The sequence below is a fragment of the Cetorhinus maximus genome, chromosome 3, assembly GCF_964194155.1.
Source record: "Cetorhinus maximus chromosome 3, sCetMax3.hap1.1, whole genome shotgun sequence".
Lineage (NCBI taxonomy): Eukaryota > Metazoa > Chordata > Chondrichthyes > Lamniformes > Cetorhinidae > Cetorhinus > Cetorhinus maximus.
This window is the reverse complement of record NC_135881.1, coordinates 185,308,733-185,332,010: the sequence shown is the minus strand read 5'-3', so window position 1 is coordinate 185,332,010 and position 23,278 is coordinate 185,308,733. Positions and strand designations below refer to the sequence as shown.

Genomic DNA, 23,278 nt, shown 5'->3' with positions numbered 1-23,278 from the left:
TCGTGGGAGCTGCCTGGGTACCTTGCACAGACTTGCAGAATCAGCATCCTGTGATCACACACTATCTGTACGTTCATGGAGTGGAAGCCCTTCCTGTTGATGAAGGCACCGGGCTCACCTGCTGGCGCCTTGATGGCCACATGTGTGAAGTCTATTGCACCCTGGATGCAGGGGAAGCCAGCAATCGCTGTGTCTGGCTTGCCTGGTCCCAACGGAAGTGGATGAAGGTCAATGCACGCCTGAACAGAGCGTCTGTAACCTGCTTGACACAAGTGTGGACAGCTGATTGGGAGACACAGCAAAGATCATCGATCGAGCCCTGGAAGGAGCCAGAGGTATAGAAGTTGAGGGCAGCTGTGACCTTTAGAGCTACCTGCATGGGGTGTCCACCCACACAGTTAGTGGAGATCTCAGGCCCAATCATCTGACAGATATAGTTGACTGTCTCCCTTGACAGTCGGAGCCTCCTTCTGCACTGCACCTCAGACATATTGAGTTAACTGCTTTGCCGCCTGTATACCCTGGCAGCAGGATAGTGGCATCTTCTGTGGCCCCTTCCACCATGGACTACCTCTTGGCCCTGCACCCCTTGTGCCTGGGCCTGTCCTCCCAAAGGTGGCTCCCCTGGAAGCTGAATGTGCACTCCTGGCCCCCTCCACTTTCTAGCCCTCCCTTCCTCCTCAGAGGAGCTGCCTCCAGTGGACAGTTCAGCTCCCACTCCCAGGCTAAGGGGAGGCTTCCTGAAAGCTACAGGCCTGCAAAAGATCCATGACCGCAGAGTGCTGACCAGAAGGTTAACAGTAAACAGAAAGCTGCTGAAATGCGTTCTGAACTACTGCAGATCACACAGGCAAGTTTAAAATACTTTCTCCAATAAATACTCCACAAGGCAGATTGACGACCCCACTGAGCCCTCTTATCCCGTCCGTGGATGAGGTTCATAGAAAAGTCTTTTACCCGCCTGCCCGTTGCGCCCGTGCACCAACCCGAAGATCGCACGGGCGCCTAAAAATCACCGTCGATTGAAGACTAAAGGGCCTTAACTGGCCCGTTAATTAATGGCGGGCGCGCGTTGGACTTCATCGCGCGCCCGCCATTAATTAATTCGGACTTCATCGCGAAATATTGCGATGGCGCACGGTGATGTCAGGTCGCTCGCCCGTCACCGCACGTCAAACTGAAAAATCTGCCCTATAAATTCAGACAGTCCGGAAGTTTAGCCATTCATCCAGGTCTTGTTCTGTCACGTTTTGAGGAATGGTAGTCTCAGGTGCTTTGGGTTGACTTTGTCGATTTGGCATTGAAATTGTATTAGCTGTGCTTCCGGCACTTTGTTGTCTCTATTTGATTTGCTTTTTGCACTCCTTCGAGTTGCATTTCTCTTTATCAACAACCCGTCTGCTCTGCTCAGGCACTGTGGGCTGATGCCATTCCTTCTGAAGGGAATGTGCACTCCATTCATTCCCGGAGTGGACTCGGACTTTCTTTCACTGCCTTGTTCTTCCTGGAAGTTGACGTTTCAAAAATGGAACATTCATTTCCATTTGCTTCACAATTTCAGTCATTTCATTTTTCAGTAACTCAAAGGTTCTCAGTAAGTTTGAGGCATCCTGTGCTTTTTCTTCTAGTTCCATGAGCTTCAGAAGCAGATTTACATTTCCCAATCTTACTTCTGTCTTATCATTCTCTGTCTGCAGCAAAGCTGTGCCCTTGTCCTTCATTTTGGTTTCACTGCTAGTGAGGTCTGTCTCCAGTGAAGTCTTAACTTGTTTCAGGTCTGTAATTGTGCTACTCATAGCTCATTATCTGCTTGCAGCTTGGGAAGTTTTACAGTTTTTCCTTTCAGTGCCTCCTCTTTTCCATTTAGCTGGTTCTTCAGCTCTTCAAGCTCTCTCTTGTACCTCTTGGCTTACTCCTGGAATATAGAGCATGGCTGAGTTTTCTCTGCCAACTGGTTCCTCAGTTCGTTCAGAGTGACATTAAATTATTTTGCTTCTCTTCATAATTTTCCAGAAGAACAAACTTTGACCTGAGGGATCCTTGTAGCGTGTGAAGGTCCTTCATTAGATTTTCTTTTTCGTTGCGAAGTTCAATTGCTTTGTCTTGATTTTTCTTGTAATTCAACAGCAATCTCTTCAATTTTTCTCTTCTGTTCTTCTATTCTGCTGTTTAGGACGGTCTTCATTCCTTTATCCTACTGAAGGGTTACATACATCTTTTGGTTTGATCTTGAAGGACAATCAGCTGTTCTTTCAATTGTTTATTTTCTTATTGACCTCTTGCCAACTCCCTCTGGGCTTTAGTGCAGTGCATTGCTGAAATAGTATTCAACATTGTTTTTAGCTTCTCATGTTTACCCACGTTGATTCTTCAAAGAGTCTTTCAGGGCAGTGACTTCTTTGAGTACCTTTCCTGCCTGCTGTTGTGCTTGGCTGTACTTCTAGTCGAGTCCCTTCAACTCAGCATTGATATGAACTTGTTGTTTTGAAATAGCTCAGTTATCTTTTTGCAGCTTTTGTTTCTTTTGGGTTCTCTCTGCTTTCACTCAGGTCTGGCTTTTCGTTGGCACAGTGGGTTATTCTTTTTTTTCCCTTTTTTTTTGAATATTGCTCAGCCTTCTTGCGATTTGACTAGGTGCTTCGACTCTGCCTCTACATCTGATCAGGTCTGGGTTTTTGTCTGCACAGTGGATTATTTTGCTGCTTTTCAGCCTTTTCTTCCTTTTTTGAATTTTGCTCAGCCTTTTTGTGATTTAGCTAGCTTCCTTGACTCTGCATTCGATCAGGTCTGGCAAAGGGCCTCCACATGCCTCGGTGGAGCCCTTCAGCCTCCACATCTGTAATGGAGTTTTTCATTTAGACACTTTCCAATGCCTTAAACTTCTTTTTAGGTGATCTCCAACTGTATTTTCAATGTAGGCACTCTCCTCCCAGGTCAGGCTTCTGTTTCTTTAGCTTTATATGCTTTGAAATTCTGGGCTCCTTCTCCAACCTCCCTGGGGTTTCAGGGTCCATCCTTCACTGCCACCATATTGTAAAGGTCAATTGGTGTTTCATGGAGAGGTCTGGAGGCTTGTACAGTTAAACGTAAACCATTTAATGGTAATCCTGCATTGCAGGGCTGCTGTCTTCATGCCTGCTCCTTCCAGACTCTACTCTACAGCCTACTATCATGTGACTCTCTACATCACTATGCGGACAGTACTATTGTCCAGTCCCACGTTAACCCTTACTCTGCCGAACACCCAAATCCTACACTGACATCAAGATCAAATGAGAATCTGGAACTCTCAGTTGTATTTTTATTCATTCACGGGATATGGGCTCCGCTGGCTGGGCCAGCATTTATTGCCCATCCCTAGGTGCCCTTGAGAAGGTGGTGGTGAGCTGTCTTCTTGAACCGCTGCAGTCCATGTGGTGTAGGTACACCCACAGTGCTCTTAGAAAGGCAGTTTCAGGATTTTGACCCAGCGATGGCGAAGGAACGGTGATAAATTTCCAAGTCAGGACTGTGAGTGACTTAGAGGGGAACTTCCAGGTGGTGGTATTCCCATCTATCTGCTGCCCTTGTCCTTCTATATGGTAGCGTTCGTGGGTTTGGAAGGTACTGTCGAAGGAGCCCTGGTGAATTCCGGCACTGCATCTTGTAAGTGGTACACACTGTTGCTACTGTGCGTCGGTGGTGGAGGGAGTGAATGTTTGTGGATGGGTTGCCAATCAAGTGGGCTGCTTTGTCCTGAATGGTGTCAAGCTTCTTAAGTGTTATGGGAACTGCGTTCATCCAGGCAAGTGGGGAGTATTCCATCACACTCCTGACTTGTGCCTTGTAGATGGTGAACAGGCTTTGGGGAGTCAGGAGGTGAGTTACTCATCGTACGATTCCTAGCTTCTGACCTGCTCTTGTAGCCATAGTATTTATACAGCTAGTCCAGTTCAGTTTCTGGTCAATGGTAACTCCCAGGATGTTCTTAGTGGGGGATTCAATGATGGTAATGCCATTGGACATCAAGGGGTGATGGTTGGTTTCTCTCTTGTTGGAGATGGTCATTGCCTGACACTTGTGTGGTGAGAATGTTACTTGCCACTTGCCAGCCCTAGCCTGGATATTGTCCAGCTCTTGCCAACAGCAGGATTGGGGGAACAGCTTTCCTGGAGGTGGCCTCCTAATTGGTTGTCTCCAAGCTTTCCTCCTATTAAGGGCAGGCTCCCAATGCTGCAGGACCAATTGGAGGGACAGCAGCTCTAGAGCCTCGGCAGCCCTACTGGGAGAGGTGGAGACTACTGAGGCAGATCAGAGGGTGTATCAACATGAAAGCACCCTCAGTGGTCTGCATGTCAAACATCATATGACCAGCATTTAAACAAGTGGGTGAATTGGGCTGGAGGGGAACTCTCCCACTGAATTAGTCTCAGCCTCAACTGTGGCCTACTATTAATGCAGCCCCCTCTTTGCGCATGGAGCTCCATTCTGATTGTCGCTTGTTTTACCTCAGGGAGGCTGCCTCCACTGAGCTCTTGGCCTCAATCCATGCACAACGGGTGGCCACTCCACCGCCGGCAAAATGCTGGAGAGTTCGCAAAATCACCCTTGATTGAGGCCTCAATTATGTTAATTTGTTGCCTGCCCCTGTGGAGTGGGCAGTCAGTCTTCCAGCTAACCCAGCCCTTGGTAAGTTCCCTGGTGGCAGGAATGAATCGGGGAGCAATCCCAATGAAGCTCCCCTACTTTCCTGGCTCCCACTTTCAATCTCAGCACCATTGGACCAAGAAAGTTTAGTCCAATCATTCCAATTCAAGATGCACGTATTGCACTGTGTATTAATCAGAAAAAGCTTTGACACAGATTATAAGAAGAAATTAGTTTGAAATTTTCATTCCATTTTGTATAACTGAGTATTAAAATCCCAGCTGCTGTCAATACTAGGCAAGTGAGATCCCTGAGTGAAACCTGGCTTGATAGATCCTAACTTTTCTTTCAGAAACTGAAGGAAAATTACTGAACAAATTCACAGGAGTCTGCTGATGAACTTTCAATACAAAGAATAAAATATTTATTAAAACAAGAAAAAAAAAATATATTGCACCAGACCTAAAAGTTGGAAAGATCTCAATACCAACACAACAAGATGATTCAAATTCCTACCATTCCTTTACCCCAACAATATCTCTACAGACACATCGCTCAGTGAAGAGTTACCATTAGCTTGACAAAAAGGCTTCTCGCTTGGAACTGGCACAATTGTAAATGGTTTTCTTCTGGTGAATTCCTGAGCATTCTCTTGATGCTTCTCAGCCAACTTGTATCTCTCCCCAAAACCGCACTGAGGAGGATTTTCCCTCATCGTGCGGGCGCAGCATTAGGGCCCAGGAGCGGTTGGGCAACGGTCTGCTGTTCACAATCGAGCCCCGGCCGCATTACACGCTGGTTGGCCAATTAATGGCCAGCCAGCGTGGATTGTGCGCTGAAACCTGAAACGCGCAGCGGTGCCTGGGTTGGTGAGGGGGGTGGGGGAGGAGGGCGAGTGTGGAAGTCAGTGCAGGCGCGTGGGTGCACTCACAGAAAGCTCCCTGTAGGCACAGAACTGCCTCTTGGAGCTGAAGATTTTTCACATGAAAAATAAAGTTTTAAAAAAAGGAAAACATGTCCCCTCATGTGACTCATTCACATGGCTCCGTCATATGAGCAAGGACATGTTAAAAATGAGTTTTAAAAGTTTTGTTTTAAATCATTGGTTGAAACCTCATCCTGCCCGTGGATGAGGTTTCACAAAAAATAAAAAGCGTGCTCGGCCTATTCGCCCGTCTGCCAACCATAAGGTTGGATGGGCAGCAAAACATTCAATTTAATTAATTGATTAAGGGCCTTAATAGGCCTGTTAATTGTCAGCGGCTGCGCTGTCACCTCTCGCGCATGCCCGCCAACCGAAATATCGCGGAGGGTGCGACGATGGCGGGACGCTCGCCCGACGTCATCACAGGCTATTTTTTGCCCGTTCGGGTCGCGCGTGCACCTGCCTGACGAGGGAAAAATTCTGCCCACTGTTTCTTTAACTGCAGAGCAAACAAATGAGTTCCTTAAACTCAATCTTCCAGTTGCACCTCTGCTAAACTTATAACTTAACTGAGTCCTATAACTGATTATTTGATTAACTGCTGTCCAAATAGCCTTGTTGTTTTTCTTCTCAGAAAGCTTAAAATCACTGTTTTCTCTTTCTGATACACAGTGAATAACAACCCAATAAATGACAGGTGCGACCAAAGCAGATTCCATGGATTTCTTAACAACCCACCTAGATGTTTGTCACTTTGTGAGCCAACCAAACGCATTGAAATTTTGTATTTCTCACGTTCCATTCTCCGCATTTGAAGATCTTGCTTTGGAATTCTTTTCAAAAGTCACTCCCATTTGGGTGGTTTCAACAATAGCCTACCCCGCAGGGTTTCAATCTTGCCTCCCGAGTTTCTTTTCACCTGGATTTCCGAGTACACTCAAGTGTCAACTTCCAAGCACAATTTCAGACCTTCAGCTGTGCCAAGCAGAACACCACTGCTTCAAAGGGGTACCAGCCTTTGCCTGCCTTCTCAGATCTTCAGGGCTTCTCTCAAGCCCACTTCACTTCAAGTCTGCTCACTGCAGCTCTTTCTTCAGCTTGGAGCCTTTTCTTCTGCTTAATTTAATGGGACCTATTCCCGATCCCTGACTTTGTCCCTTACCTGGGATTTTCTTCTGGGACCTTCTCTCAAGACCCGTGTCCTGCTCCCTGTGATACCTGCTTGGTAATGGCACTCCATATAAGGTCATCTGGCCTGTTTTTCATGCCATTTGCCCTTCGTTGCTTCTAACAAAGCACTCTGTGAGGTGTTCTTGGAGACATAAGACCTTCATTTATTTCCTCCAGTTGCAAGTACGTTTTCTTGTACAACAGTGTAGAATAAAGGGTTAACATCAGGAGCACCTTATACTAATGTAACTGTGATGCAATGCCACATGGCTAAGCAACTGGGAACTAGTGGGAAGCAAGAAGTACAACCTTGTGTATAACACTGAGATGTATGTATAGATCTGTAAATATACTGGAATAGTTTATACGAAAAACAGCCTACAGTACTATTCTTAGGATAACTTGTGAAAGAAACCCATTCAAGTCCCGAACTGAAGATGAAACAAACAGCAAAAACAATGAGTTCCTGCAGACAATACTTATCTGTTGATTAACCAATCCTGCCTTTTGAAAGCTGGATCATATAGTCCCAGCGAGTCTGCCAGTATTGGAGTGAAGCTTCTTTAGTTTTTCAGAGGCTGGTGGGAGTGTGGCAATGTTTTCTGGCTGGGGAATTGGGAATGTACCAATATTTGGAGGCCGTTCCACACAGAGAAGCTCAAACACCATTACTATAAAGACAGGATCCCCAGCTGGAGTTCTTGACATGAGAAGTACAAGTTGATAACACAATGTAGAAAGTAGCAATTGTATTATTACATGGTGAGTGATTCACACCAGGACAGTAGTGTCAGCCAACCGCAAATACTTGCACAAACACAACTTTTACTGACAGGCCATTAAACTTTCAGACAGGTTGATCAGAATGTTTATGAGTCAGTGCTACTTCCCCTATTGATAGCATCACTTGGAAATTCCAGTGCACTCTGGCCTCAATTCCTTTAGAAAATCATGGGCCGTAGTGCTCCAGGAGAACAATTTCCGAAAAATGCTCCCAAGATATCCTCTCTGCATTTTAAGAGTTTAAGTATCTCCCTCTCTACCATGCAGAGCCATGTGATTTTACTTACAGGGTCTCCAGGTATTCCAAGTTGACCACGCACACCCACGTTGCCTTTCAAGCCTTTCTTGCCCTAAGATAAGAAGATTTATTATTCTCATGCAATCTGTAACGTCCCTACAGTTAGCAACAAACTATAATATTTCATAACTCTGAAAAGTAATTTACTCCATAGTGACATCTTTCACTACAGTCACATATCTCAATAGACAGCAAAGTAATTTCACCAGTTAAATTACTTGAATGGTATACTATCAATGTAGTGGTAAGTTCACAATAAAATGACATAATTTCACTCTACATTCATTTAATGCATTTAGTCACATAATTTCACTATATGGTGAATTTCACTATACAGTCACTCAGTTTCACTATATATTGAGTTAATTTTACTATAGCCACACAATGTTTCTAATAGAGTGACAACATTTCGCTAGTCCATAAAATGCAAAATGAAAAAATGATACTATCTCCTTGAGATAAATTACAACCATTTCTAGCATGCCTGGGATACTCACAAATCTTTCACGCTCAATAAAATAATGCTATTAGCACCCTATATTTTATAGGTATATTGAACATTAGTATAGACAATGGGTTAGAATAATTTTTATTTTTTAGGGCTATTATTTAATTAAGAAAGGATTGATTGAAAGTCACTCCTATAAAGAAAAATTGTACCAGATAAGGATGGAAAGATCAGTTCAGAAGAGATGCAATGTGTATAAATTATTTTGTGTAAAGCTAATTTCATTCGATTGTTAGAAAATGCTGATATAAACATTACCAGATATCCTGGCTTCCCTTTCTCCCCAGCTGATCCAAGCTCTCCATTTTCTCCCTGTGAGACCACAATCTTGTATCAGTACTTGTATATAAATGTGAAAAGTGAACTGTGACAAATGTATCTCTAATTACCTGTTCTCCCTCGATTCCATCAATACCATGGTCTCCATCACAACCCTGTTACAACAGTAAAGTTAGGTATTAGCACTGGTAAAATCAGGTGTTAGATAACTGAAAATATTGACACTTTATTGGAATTAATGAAGAGTAAATAAGCCGGGTTTACCTTTGTTCCTCGATAACCTCTATCTCCCTGAAACATATTGTACAATTGTAAGAATGCCGTTAGCAAAAATAGGAGCATTTTGTTTGTTATTGGTGTACAGGAGATACATCCAACAGTCACTTACCTTACTACCTCTGTTACCTGAGCACCCTATAAATCCTGGAGGACCAGTGACACCTGGTGGGCCTCTCTTGCCCTGTAAAAGATGTTCAAATTTCATTTCCAGTTTCTATATTTCATAGATTATAAAATATAATGCAATGCAATAAAGCTTACTTTGTACCCCATGCAATGTGTACATGAGAATGTTGATTGGGGCCTGCTTGATGCTCTTACAACACTGCTCCCAAGCTCATTAAAATCCCCAGTTTGATGTCAATGAAGGGGGTGTAAGAATACAAGTTTGATACAAGAGGGAACCCACAGAAGGAGCCCAGGGAGAGGGGGCAGGGAGAGGTCCCAGAGAGAGAGAGAGAGAGAGGGAGACAGCCAGGAAAGGAACCGCTGAGATGAAGAGACCACTAGTAGGAATCACTGTAGAGAGGAGCAAAGAAAGAGGCTCCAATCAGTAAAAGTGCAAAAAAAAATTGTTTTGTCTATTTATTTGAAAAAATATATAATTTCATAAGAAGCAGTACAGGGAAGGTTCACTTGACTCATTCCTGGGACCGAGGGCTTATCCTATGAAGAGAAATTGAACAGGTTGCGCCTATAACCATTGGAGTTTAGAAGAATGAGGGATGACCTTATTGAAACATATAAGGTTCTGAGGGGACTTGACAGGGTGGATCCTTCCACTTGTGAGGGAGACTAGAACTAGGGGACACAGTTTAAGATTAAGAGGTCTCCCTTTTAAGTCTGAGACGAGGAGAATTTTTTCTCTCGAGGATCATCAGTATGTGGAATTCTCTTCTCCAGAGAGCAGTGGAGGCTGGGTCATTAAATTTATTCAAGGCAGAGTTAGACAGATTTTTGATAGACAAGGAAGTCAAGGATTATGGGGAGGGGGGAGACAGGAAAGTGGAGTTGAGACCACAACCAGATCAGCCATGATCTTACTGAATGGCAGAGCAGGCTCGAAGGGCTGAGTAGCCTATTCCTGCTCCTAAGTGCTATGTTCCTATATTGGCCAAACTTAAAAGCTTGAGCAAATTTTATGTACTAGCATGCTGTGTAAGGCCAAAAGGCTTTTCAAAATGACATTAAATTCATAATGTTAACCTTTGCAGTGTTTGATAAACCTATACTAGTTTACTATCTGTACACTGGAGTTATCACCATCCTCTATGATGTAAACCAGCAGAATTCAGATCTAAACTAAAAGCAACTAAAATTCTTCACTAACCATTGAAATTGAGCAAACTCACCTCTTCTCCATCTGTTCCTGGATGGCCAGGTAATCCACGCAGGCCATCGCTTCCCTGTAATAATGACACACGCATCAAGCAGTTAATGTAACAACAAATGTATGATTTTAACTTAGATATATAATATTGGCATGCAAACTGGCTCTTTATTGCAAATATTAATTTTACATTGGTATAAATTTCAATAGTGTCTAAAATTCTGATCAAGGTGTATGTGAGGTTTGTGTCCAGTGGCAGGGTTGGCTAGAGAGGAATTGGAAAACAGACCGTAACTTAGTTCTGCCATAATTCCAACCCATTGTACCTTTAGCTGAAAAATCAATGAAGGACGATAATTATCAGATCTTTTGCCTGCCCTCTCCCACGTCAATGGAGATTCTATGAGGATGGAGGTGGGGGTAGCTCCTGGACACCTCCCCAGCATGCTCTTTCAGCACCTCAGTGGAGTTACTAGCAGCTCAGAGCCGGGAGGTGGCATTAGTCCTGATTAGGTCCCAGGAAAGGCTCTTTCAATCTGAAGTAACCTATCCCAGAGGGGATCAATTATCTTTCTTTAGAAGAAAGCCACAGTTGTTTCCATTGGAAGCTGAAAATGTCAAGAAATCATACCCATCGCAAGGGTGTAACTGAACCTGCCCTAGTGCTTTGGAATGGTGTCTGGTCTTGCTCCATTGGGTATACCTACAGTCCACTCCTGATGCACTTCCACCTGTTAAGTGAGGTGGTAGAGAGCTTCAGGGCAAAATATTCACATTGGATTGATTAATAAAAGCGGCAAAATATCCAGATTCATATTCCATCACCCTTCTACTTAATTGGTAAAAGCGTACATTGCATCTGATTAATTTTATATCTTACCTTCAACCCGTGACTTCCCAAATGGCCTGATCTTCCTAATTCTCCTGTGCACAAACAATTCACGTCACAACACTGCTTTTCTGCAACTGCGTTCTGAAAATAAAATAATGATTTTATTGGCATTGCGAAGTTAATTTGCCTGATGCAACTCCAGGAAAAGCAAATGGATCCATTCATGAAAGAAGGGATAACTGAAGTTTTGGAACTTATCTGAACAACAAATTTTTCACCAGAGTAAATTATATCTGTTTAATGCACCAATATTTGGGTCAATCATTAACAACAAAACAATCAACTTCATGTTAGAGTGTGATTGGGGTTTCCTGCCTCAAATTTCATTTTCTTATAGAAACTGATAGAATGAACAATCTTGTCATGCTTTTTGAAAGGACACTTACTACTTTGTACAGCAAAACATTTCCAATATCGTTCATTCCAATGGATAACTGTTCTTTGTGTGCAAATCCAGTTCCAAACTCAATGTAAGGAATCTCACTAACATTTAAGGCACCTTCCAGAGCCACAGGGATGAGTGAATGGATTCCTGGAATTATAAAATGACCATTTATTATCACACATTACTATGGACAACTGAATGAAGTTGAAGTGTCTGACTGACAGTAGTTATTAATCTGTAATGGCAACTTTATTACAAGGGGGATGGTGTATAAGAGTAGAGAATCTTGCTATAACTGTGGCATTGGTGAGACCAGTCTTAGAGTAATGCGTACTGTTTTGGTCTCCGCACTTAAGGAGGGAGATAACTGCATTGGAGGCAGTTCAGAGAAGGTTCGCTAGGTTCATTCCTGGATGGAGGGTTGTCTAATGAGGGAAGGTTGAGTAGGTTGGGCCTATACTCTTTGAAGTTAAAAAGAATGAGAGAGTATCTTATTGAAACATCTAAAATTCTGAGGTGGTTTGATGGGGTAGATACTGGGAAGGTGTTTCCCCTCTCAGAGGAATCGAAAACCGTGGGGCATAGTTTCAGAATAAAGGGTTTCCTTAAATGCAGATGAGGAGAAATTTCTTCTTTCAGAGGATCGTGAATCTTTGGAATTCTCTAGTGCAGCGAGCTGTAGAGGCTGAGTCATAGAAACTACTCAAGGTTGTGACAAACTGACTTTTGAATTATAGGGGAGTCAAGGATTATGGGGAAGAGGCAGGAAAATGAAGTTCAGGCCAAGGTCAGATCAGCCATGATCCTATTGAATGGCAGAGAAGACTTGGGCTATATGGACTACTTCTTGTTCTTATGTCCTTCTTAGATTCAGTTAGCACTTTGTGATCAGAAGAAAGTAATGAGGCTGAAGTTGTTTCATTGCTAAAAATGGATTGAGGAAGAGATGAGGGGATGGGATCCAAGACTTTTAAATGCAGGTAGGCATGAACAATCTAGATTTATGCTGGCTAATTTAACTAAATTTTGAGTGTAAATTGGTGAAAATGAAGAGAAAATTGTCAAACCTAAAGTGATGCTAGAGGCAAAGAACCTTTAGAGCAGTGGGATAGTGAGGAGGGACAGGAGCCCCAATTAATCTTTCCTTCAGCTCCCTCCCTGAAATCAACAAACTAAACACAGTGTAGGAATTTAAACAAGGACCGTCTGCTTTGTATGGCTAAGTGCTACAGTCGGTAGTGCCACTGACGATACTAACAACACAATTTATTGCCGCTGTGTATGATTATTGACTGATTGCTGTGCAATGCTCTCCAATCAAAGCAGCCAAGTGATCAGAACCACTGAAAATTAATCTATGTTTAAACTTAAATACAACAACCAAAAATGTAATTATACATTATTCCCTTTTCAAAGTTGGTGTCAAACTTTCATCCAAAAAGGAAAGATTGGTCGTATACTAATGGAATGGAAGAACAGCAATACTGGTAACACTGCACACAAGATTGAAAATATTCATTCACTAATGCGCTCCTGAGTTGAATTTTTTAATTAAAAGCAGAAAATGCTGGAAATATTCAGCAGCATCCAAATGATAAAAGGTCACAGACTCGGGGCAGAAATTTCCTCCTGTTGTGGGGGCTTGTTTGGGGGTGGGAGGGGGCGGGCACAGAGGTGCCTCAGGGAGATTAGTTTATGGTTTAAACATTTAAATGAAGAAAAGAAAATAGTTAAAGACATGTCCCCTCATGTGACAGTGTCACATGAGCTGGGACATATCAATGAATTTTTTCAACATTTTTTATTTAATTAATAAACCCTTCATGAAACCTCATCCTGTCCGTGGATGAAGTTTCATGAAAAATGTGAAGGCTGCCTGGGCTCTTCGCCTGCCCGCCAACCTTAAGGTTGGACGGGCAGCATTCTTAATCACTCTAATTACTTTCTTAATGGCCTTAATAGGCCTTTGACAGTTCGGCGGGCGTGCAGCTGACTTGGCTGTGCACCCCGCCGAACTGAAAATCTAAATGACGCACAGTGACGTCGGGACGCCCGCCTGACGTCACTGCGCGTCATTTTACGCATTGGCGAGCGGGCCCCGCTCCTGCTCGCCGACCAGAAAATTCTTCCTTGGAAATGTTGACAATGTTTCTCTGTCCACAGATGTTACCAGACCTGCTGAGTATTTCCAGCATTTTCTGCATTTACTTCAGATTTCCAGCATCCCCAGTATTTTGATTTTGAATTTTTAATTGTTCTGCTCACCAGAATTTGTTCTTTATTCTTTCATGAGATGTGGGGATCACTGGCAAAGCCAGCATTTGTTGCCCAATCCTAATTGCCCTTGAACAGAGTGGCTTGCTAGGCCGCTTCAGAGGGCAGTTGAGTCAACCACATTGCTGCAGGTCTGGAGTCACATGTATGTCAGACTGCGTAAGGACGGCAGATTTCTTTCCCTAAAGGGCATAAGTAAACCAGATGGGTTTTTACAACAGTTGATGATAGTTTCATGGTCACCATCACTGAGACTAGCTTTATATTCCAGGTTTTAGTAATTGAATTTAAATCCCACCAACTGCCATGGTGGATTTGAACCCATGTCCCCAGAGCATTAGCCTCGGCCTCTCGATTACCATCACGCCACCATCTCCCCCAAATCATTAACCAAGTGCGCCAGTGTGATCCAGTGGCATATAGAGTGCCAGGGGATGGATTCATTTTGGTGGTAGCTCAAAATGTGATCTTGCAGTTTGTAACCAACAATTTTATGAAGATACTAAGCAGTTGTATGACTGTGAGGGGTCTCCAGGTCATCCATTGGAAATTCCGCTGGATCCACAGAAACACAATCTCTGGGGTTTTCTTGGATCTTCCACCAAATTCACAGTAATTAAATGATCAGAAGCTCCATGTAGAGATTCAATTATGAATCCTCCTGTTCATGAGGTAGGATTACCAGTCTTCCCAGCTTACTTTTGCACCATACCTAGTGATCTCTTAGGTGTTGGCTGATGCCTCCCAACATGTTGGCTACTCCTCAAGCTTCTTCATGGAATGACATGTGACCCAGTATGGCCAAAGAAGGGGGAGAGGAGGTAAAAAGGTACAATGAAGATAATCTTAATCCAAAAGCAGGTGGGTTTGGGTTGTATGGGAGCTTAACAAGTTAAAAATCTAAAACAGGAACTCACCTTTACCTCGGTCCACCAGCTTCCAGTTTTAATGGAGTGGGGGAGATGAGAATGGGTGGCCAATCCACTTGCAGGGGGTGGATGGGTCATTGAAACCTGTTCAGGAGGCTGTGTGCCTTCAGTGTAATACTGTTTCTATTTTTAACCGCAGGCAGCTAGGTTGTGCTGAGGAAACCCAGCAGGTAAGAGGAATAAGCAACGGCTATGCCTATAATGTAAATGGCTTTACTGAGTGTTTTCTCCAGGTCCAACAAGCTAATTTGTAAACCCGGCTGTGGCCTCAGAACTGAACCTCCTAGAACAGCATCTCCACCACCCCCGTGATTTCTCCCCACCAGCCACTATCTCAATCCCGTCATGATTTAGCTGCTCTCCCAACCCACCCGCCATGATCGGATCCCCCAACCACGATATTGCTCCCTTGACGACCATCACCATCCTATTAAAAACAACGGAAGGTTCAGGAAATCCATAGTCCTCCCCTTGCACTGAACACTCCTCTGGGATAATGGGCTGAAATATGACTTGCACATCGGGAATCCAGAAGATTCTGCAGCGCATTTTTCAGCACTTTTAAGCCCAGCTACTACATTTGCCTCTGATTTCCAGGTTTCCCATGGGCGGGCATCATGATGATCTGCATCAGCCTCATTCAGCTCTGCCATTTACAGCATTGAAGTGTTGTGGAAGTGTCAAGACAGGGCCAGGAACTTTGCAGATGGCGTCTCACTGTGGTGAGGATCTCCGCCAAGGATCTCCAACGTGTCCCTGGATGTAATGCTGCAGGCTAGAAGCGGCTGAAGCGGTCAGCAGCTAGAGTTTGGTGCCTCACTCCTGGATACATAATACAAGAGATTTAATGAACCGATCAGGGCAAGAATAATGATTGGCATTGCATATCTCTGCCTTCCCAGTCTACTCCTGCATAGCACTCTTCATACTGTCCCCCCATAACCTTTGACTCACCTGTCAATCAAAAGTCTGTCTAACTCAAACTTGAATATATTCAATGAGCCAGCCTCCTGGGGAATAGAATTCCAAACATTAATGACTCTCTGAGATGGAGAAATTCCTTCTCATTCCCAAAAATTTTACAAGCATCCCTCAGGATGTGGTGTCAGAGAAGGATGAAGTTTCCTTAGAGGGGGTCACATGGTGAATTACAAATGAGCAGGAGCAGGTGCTGGAGCAAGATACAGCAGTGGGGAGTCTCCATCAGAAGACATAGAGGGTTCCAAGCTCTGTTCAGCTGGACACAGATGCTGAGTTTCTGGGGAAGACTATCGACAAAGAGGACTATTCTGGAGTAGAATCAGAAAATGTGTGAGGTTCTGTCAGCCTATCCAGAGGCACTACATACTCTTGGCGAAAGACTGGAGGAATAAGTCTCCAGTATGAATGCCATGATGCCTCAGGCCATACTGATGTCAACATTCATGGGAAAAGTGGCCACTTGCATGAAATATCAGATGCAGCAGGCAACCGAGTGCATGCTGGCCCACACCAATGGCACATTCAGATTGCCACCTTAAAAGCCTCGCCCTGGCCATTCAGTGCCTCACTAAAGTGCAGCAAAGTGCTCTCTGATCCTTGGTTAGCAGGAAAGCGTGGGTGAACCATGAGAGGGCTGATGGAGAAAGGGCACATGGAAATGGAAACTCTGTTCAAAGTGCTTTCTGTCTTGAGTCCTTGTCCCTAACTCCATTCCCCCCAGGTCAGAGACCCACATGCTACCTCATGTCCAAATGGCCAAATCTGTCCTACAGATGCTATCAGGGCAAGAACCCATATGAACTCCAAAATCCAGAGGATGTGGGCTAAGAGCATCTGAGAAGTCAGAGTTGGGAAACAAGCAGCCTGCCCTGCTGAAGCCACAGGGCATGCACCATGTACGAGTAGTAGAAAAAGGAAGATAAGGGATTTGTAGTTGCACATGAGTGTTCACTTGGGTGTTTAACACTACTACATTGTCACACTTAATGTTTAGGAACAACTTTATTTCAAAGTTCCATTGTCCCTTCTTCCCATGTTTTGCCTGTCACCTGCCAATGAAGAATTAAGACTAAAAGAAGAGAAATTGGGGGGGCTGTGAGAGGGACAAATTGCTAAATGTGGGGTTGCTTTATGCAGGGGACTGGTGGCGCAGAATGAGTTCACAGTTCGTTTAACATGGCTGCACTGCCTCAGGTTAACTGAAACATGCTTGAATCAGTCCTTCTTGGGTATCTCTGGTAGCTGATTGAGCAGAAACTGGTGCTCTCACTACATCAGTCTCCTCGCACTGCTCTTCCTCCTCTCCCTCGAAAGGTGCAGAGCACTCAGTGTCTTCCTCCTCCTGCAGTGAGTCTTTGCTGCTGTGCAATGTAGTGCAAGGCACCACCATCATTCTGGAAACCGTGGCAGGTGCATATTGAAGAGTTCCCCCAGATCTATCCAGGCACCTGAACTGCATCTTCAGCATCCCAACTGTTTTCTCAATTACAACCCTGGTGTTCGTGTGGTCTCTTTGTACCTTTCCTGGACAGCAGTGGCAAGGCTTTTAATAGGTGTCACCAGCCACATCTTCAGAGGGTAGCCCTTGTCCCTATGGAGCTGACTCTGCATGAAAGTGTAAATATACGTGGGAGACTTGGTCAAGGGTGAATGCACTGTGGCAGCTCTCTGTCTTGCATGCACAGGGATGACGATCATTCGATGGTTGCATACCAATTGAACATTGATGGGGTGGGATCCCTTTCAATTGATCAATACTGTCGGGTGAACTGGGAGCACCTTGTTTGTCACTTGAGTGCAATCTATGACTTCCTGGATCTGTGAAAAATCTGAGTGCCCTCTCATTCTGACTGGTTTCATCAACAGCAAAGTGCAGATAAGTGCCAGCTCTGGCAAACGTGCCATCTGTCACCTGGGATATGCATTTTTGGGCATCAGATTGGGAGATTTGACCAATGTCACCAGAATATCCCTGGAAGGGGCTGGAGGCAGAGAATTAAGGGCTATGGTGACCTTGACCACTACAGCCAATGTGTACCTACCACGTCTACTTGCCATGAGGCCTTCTTCCAGGAGGCTGTGAATGTCAGGAAAGTCTGAGTCTCCTGAGGCACTGATGCTCAGTGCTCAGCTTGTCCAGAAAGCTAATCCTCTGCCTGTATGTTTTGTGTTGGGAGAATAGCCTCCTTTGAGCTGGAGCTGTGCTCATCTTCCCTGTTCTGCGGAGTGACAGATGGATGAGGAGAAGGTTACCGCTGCTCCCTGTTTCTCATCTGAGGTCCAAGGTCGAACTGCATAAACTGCCGCCATGCTTCTGAGAAAGCTTACAGTGCAGGTCAACGGTAAAGAAACACCAATATAGTAGAGAAGACCTTTAAAGTCTTGAAAAGCCATCTCCAGGGCAGTGAAAGTATGCTCTCAGGTCAAGTCCTGTGAGCAAAAGCCTTTCACTTAGGCAACGAAGGAGCTGTCAGAACGCAGGATTTAAAGTCTTTCTTGCCTGTCAATTGCTCAGCCCCAGCAATTACCTCAGCCTTCTCACCTTATTTCACTGATTGAGTTTCAGGAAGCCTAGAAAATTCATGCATACAATGTTAAAGTCAAAATCCTGTAATAAAACAGCAGTTAAGGAGGATGTAATATATTTAAGTGGAGACCTGGCTCAAAAATCATCCCAGATTTTAACTAAGTGTGGTGACAGGCAGGAAACATAACGTTTTACCTGCCGGCTGCAATGGCAGCTTCTCATGCCGTATCGTCCCAATCCTGCCGCATTAATTATGCATTCCCAGGAAACACGCCGTTTCGATGGTAGGTGCGCTCCGATTCTTCTGCCACACTGTCACCTCACCGCTTCATCATGCCGGGCGCCAGATTTAAAGTACAGCCGCACGCACGCCTCTCAGTGATACCAGCCCAGGACTGCTGCACAGAAGACGAGGCCCCAAAAGGCAAGAATACTGTAGCCTCCCAGGTTTAGAGATGCATCCCTCGAGCGGCTTTTGGATGCCGGGGAGGTCCGCGTGAGGTGAGGTGCAGGTCAAAGGTAAAGATGTCCCCTACCCCTGCTCTGGCCACAGGAGGGGCGAGCAACATTACCACCCCGGCTTGGTAGGCGATGGCAGCGGTGATTAGTGCCAATGGGGGAGGCCACCTCTCCCCCTTCCCCAATCAAGCTCTAGCCCTGCAGCCATTGAAAAGCCAGCCACGCCTTATGGTTGGTCTAGTAGGTAGAGATCTCCCCGTGAGCTCCCCTAGCTGTGATGTGGTGCTGTCTGTGAAGCCTGGCACCAATGACTGCGAGTGCTGACCAACGTAAGGTAGGCAACAAACATTGAAGTGCACGTTTTATATATTTATGCTGTTGTGAAACACATTGGCATGTTTTCCTGGCGGGTTGGGCATTTAATGATATGCAGATGTATTACAATGTGGTTCCCGACGTCCGATGGTGGGAAACGTGGCCCGCCATTGACGGGCAGAGCGGACGATTGCAAACTAGAGCAGAATTCTCCGGTTGGCGAGCGGGGGTGGGGCCCGCTCGCCAAGGTGTAAGATTCTGCTCGGTGATGTCGAGCGGGTGTCCCGAAGTCACCGCATGTCATTTAGATTTTCAGTTCAGCGGGCGTGCAGCCGATTCGGCTGCGTGGCCGCCGAACTGTCAGAGGCCTGTTAAGGCCATTTAAATACTAATTAATTCAATTAGCTGAGCTGCCTGTCTAACCTTAAGGATTGTTGGACAGGCGAAGAGCCCAGGCAGCCTTCACATTTTTCATGAAACCTCATTCGCGGGCGGGATGAGGTTTCATGAAGTGCTTTAAAAGTCAATAAAAATGTTAAAAATAGTTCTTTCACATCTCCCAGCTCATGTGGCATTGTCACATGAGGGGACATGTTTTAAAAGTTTTTATTTCCCTTTATTTAAATGTACACATGTCAAACCAATCTCCCTGAGGCACCTCCATGCCTCAGGGAGATCTCTGCATGCGCGAAAGAGCACAGGGAATGGCTCAGGGAATTCCCCCACCCCACGCCCGCACAGGCTTTAATTGGCCCGCCCAAGTAAAATGGCGGTGCTTCCCTGATCAGGGGCGCCGATCAGGTTCGTGTCCGCTCCCACACAACCCCCCCAGACGGGGGCAAAATTCAGCCCCTGGTTTCAAAACATCGTGAAACCGATTTTTGGCCTTCTCGCCATATTGTCTGCTCATGCTGCTGAACATGCCCGATGTCAGCGGGCACAGAAAATTCCGCCCAAGGGTTTCCCATATGCTGAAGAACACGCTCAGGTTAAAGGCAGAAGTCAGTGGGTTCCTGATGACTTCCCGACATGCCGACAGTTTCTGGTGTTTTAACCTCCTGCCTACTCAGAAGCCCAGTCATTTCGACAGGTTAAAATTCCACCCAACATCAGGTCAAAAATTCCCAAACAAGCCACTGTGAAGATAAAGACATATTTACCATTTTCTCTGAGTATTTGTGACGATTCCTTGAGTTGATCTAAGGTGTCATCTAATCCATCCGTGAATATTACAATCACCTACAAATCAATTATATGTAAACAGAATATTATTTTGATCAGCTGCAGTTCACAGAGTCAGTTGATTAAGAGACAGAGAAGAATGTTCTCTTCATTGTGGCACATCTTATAATCCATTACAATAATATACATACAGTTGTAGACGTAAGGTTCTAATGCAGGGCAACATGTAAATTCCTGAGTAATAATACTTTCTGTTAAGTTTAGATGAATTCTTCACTAAGATAATGGAAAAATTGCTTAATAATAATCTAGCCTTTACACATTTTATATCATGGTTTTGTATTGAGGAAATCACTGAGATAAAATATTCTGAGGACTCCGCCAAAATGAGTACAATTGGAACAAGGGGGTCAGTAAATGTTATGTTCTAAACCATTGTACCATGAATGGGGAGGAGATCAGTCTGTGCCTAGAGGACCTGCATCCACAGATTATAAAGGAGAGTTGGAGGATGACTGACTCTTGACAGCTCTGATGGGCCTTCTAGCTCAATGGTGCCATGACCAGTAAGGTGAAAGGATGTCATTGGCCCTTCATCATAAATGGGACTTTAACAGAGGAGAATGAATATAAAATACTAAAGCTCTGAAAGGAATGGAGAGGGAAGCGGCAACAGCTTAAATTTATACTGCACATTGTTTGGAAATAGAGATAGTTTAATTAAGTAATGTTGGTATTTGTAGGTGTTAGGAATGAGTTTTAGCTTTAAAGTTTAAGTTTGATTTGTATTTCTGTATCTGTGTGTTAAGAAAGGTCAAATTGAGCTTTAGTTTCACTTTAAAAAGGTGCCTGCATTTCTAATGAAGTTTATATGACTGTTGTAGCTATGGTGAACAAACAAGAACAGAAGAATTGGGCTGTTGCCTAGCAACATGGTCCAGAGAAGCAGGTCCCTCCCACAGACACACAGAAGAAGAGAAACAACAGTTTGATTTTGGAAGCTGTTTGAGTTCAGTTGGTTTTGAAAGTAGCTCCCAGGAGACACTGGAGCAAAGGGGACAGATGGCAAGTCCCAAGCTAAAGAAAAACCACAAAAATCCAGGGGAGTGGAACAGGGGAAAGTCCCAAGCATACCTTCTAGTCAAAGGAAGGACAGGAACCTGGAAAAGGTCCTGTTAATGAAGTTAAGAGTAAGGGACAGAGAGAAAAAGCTCCAAGCTTCAGATTTAAAGAGACAAAAGATGCAGAAAGCAGATTTAAAGTGAGAACAGCTAGCAAGAGGCAAGAAGGTCCAAAGGGACAACTGAAGGCATGTAAACCTTCGCTAAGGGCATGTGAAGCAGTGGTACTGTTGATGACTGAGTTGGTAGATGGAGTTCGTGGAAGGCAGCTTGAATGCATGTGGTGACCCAGGGAAGAGGGAGTTTGGAAGGAGAGTTCGAAACCCTGGTGGCGAACCCTTGTGGAAGGCATCTGAGAGAAAGCATTGGTTTGGGAGAAGATTCCAAAGTGAGTTCTTGAAGAGTGGGGATTGGAAGCCCTCATGTGAAAGACGGAGTGCAGTGAGACCGGTCGGTTCACAGTGTGACAAACGTCTTGGGGGGAGGAGTTGAGGAGAGATCCATAGCATCTGTTTGAGATGGCATCTGTCACTTGGTTTCGGAGTATTGTTGTGTCTGACCACAAGGTGCCATAGATTTACATGGGCTATGTGCCTACTGTGAGCATTAGAGTATAAGATAGTTTTTGTATCTTGTGTTATCCTTACAAATTTGTATATATCTGTAAAGGTATAGTTGTGGGTGAAGGAGTATTGTAACATAGTTCATCTTTTCATGTTTAATAAATGTTTTATTCTCTTGTTAAAAGTTCATCAACTAACTCCCGTGACTCTGTTCAGTAGCTACTCTCCTCTCCATTATCTAAACATGCAAATAAAAGTTAGGATCTATCAAGCTAGGTTCCACTCTAGGATCAGGCTTGTCCAGAGTAACCTCACTGGGATCATAATAGCATTTAATACAGTAAAATGACAGCTTAAGTCGTTTCTTCAATTCCACTTCATTTACATGTGTATTACTAATTAATAGGTGGGAATTGTCATGATAATAGTTGATTGTGTTAGTGGACTCCAGTATTAGATACTTTACAAGATAGGGGTCACCTGATCTGGAGTTTGAAGGTCAGATAGCACATGTTGGAGCCTGTCTTGATAGAATTCAGCTACTGCAGATATGTGTTTATGTTAGGAAAATGTGTTATTGATAAAGGTAGCTCAGCTACAATGTCAATGAACTGTGTGCATCACTGAAAAAAAACAAGACATAGGGGAGAATTTTCTCCCTGTCGGGGAGGTTGTGCGGGGGCGGGCGCGCAGCCGATCGGCGCCCCCGATTGGCTGGGCACCGCCATTTTATGTGGGTGGGCCAATTAAGGCCCACCCAGCGTGACGCACATCTGGAAGTGCTCCCTGTGTGGGCGGGGGGCTGCCTGAGTCGGGGCCTGTGCTATGCACGTGAAAGAGCGCAGAAATCTCCCTGATGTGCAGAGGTACCTCAGGGAGATTACTTTCACTTATGAAACATTGATTAAAGGTAAAAAAAAAAATTTAAGGACATGTCCCCTCATGTGAAACTGTCACATGACCTGGGACAGGTCCACTAATTTGATTAAAATCTTTTAAAACACTTTAAAAACGTTCATGAAACCTCATCCCACCTGTGGATGAGGTTCCATGAAAAATGCGAAGGCCGCCTGGGCTCTTCGCCTGCCTGCCAGCCTTAAGGTGGGACGGGCAGCATTGCTAACACGTTTAATTGGTTTTTTAATGGCCTTAATAGGCCTTTGACAGTTCGGCGGGAGCGCAACCACGAACGAGCCCCGCCCCCGCTCACCGAGCCGAAGATTCTGCCCATAGTGTCAGAAGTAAACTAAGTGCAACAATGGAGGTTCTGAAACCATTGACAGAGCTCAGTTTGGAGGGCAATCTCGCCGAAAACTGAAGGAGGTTCCGGCAGCGACTCGAGCTGTACATCACAGAGACAGGCAGTGACACAAAAGACCCTTCCGTCTTTCTTCATATAGCAGGGAAAGACATTCTAGAAGTCTATAACACACTCACGTTTGAAAGTGATGA

The 23,278-nt window shown here is 44.5% G+C and overlaps 1 protein-coding gene across 1 annotated transcript in view; it reads right to left on the bottom strand.

The window, feature by feature from the left end:
• LOC144674385 (collagen alpha-6(VI) chain-like) overlaps nt 1–23,278 on the bottom strand; it is a 145,984-nt gene that overhangs the window by 65,425 nt on the left and 57,281 nt on the right. Inside the window, exons 14-22 of the mRNA XM_078535786.1 lie at nt 20,121–20,199; nt 11,477–11,622; nt 11,079–11,171; nt 10,221–10,274; nt 8,978–9,049; nt 8,854–8,880; nt 8,700–8,744; nt 8,569–8,622; nt 7,792–7,854 (exon numbers count right to left, since the gene is read on the bottom strand). Coding sequence (XP_078391912.1) covers nt 7,792–7,854; nt 8,569–8,622; nt 8,700–8,744; nt 8,854–8,880; nt 8,978–9,049; nt 10,221–10,274; nt 11,079–11,171; nt 11,477–11,622; nt 20,121–20,199 — 633 coding nt within the window. The remainder of the gene's footprint in view (nt 1–7,791; nt 7,855–8,568; nt 8,623–8,699; nt 8,745–8,853; nt 8,881–8,977; nt 9,050–10,220; nt 10,275–11,078; nt 11,172–11,476; nt 11,623–20,120; nt 20,200–23,278) is intronic.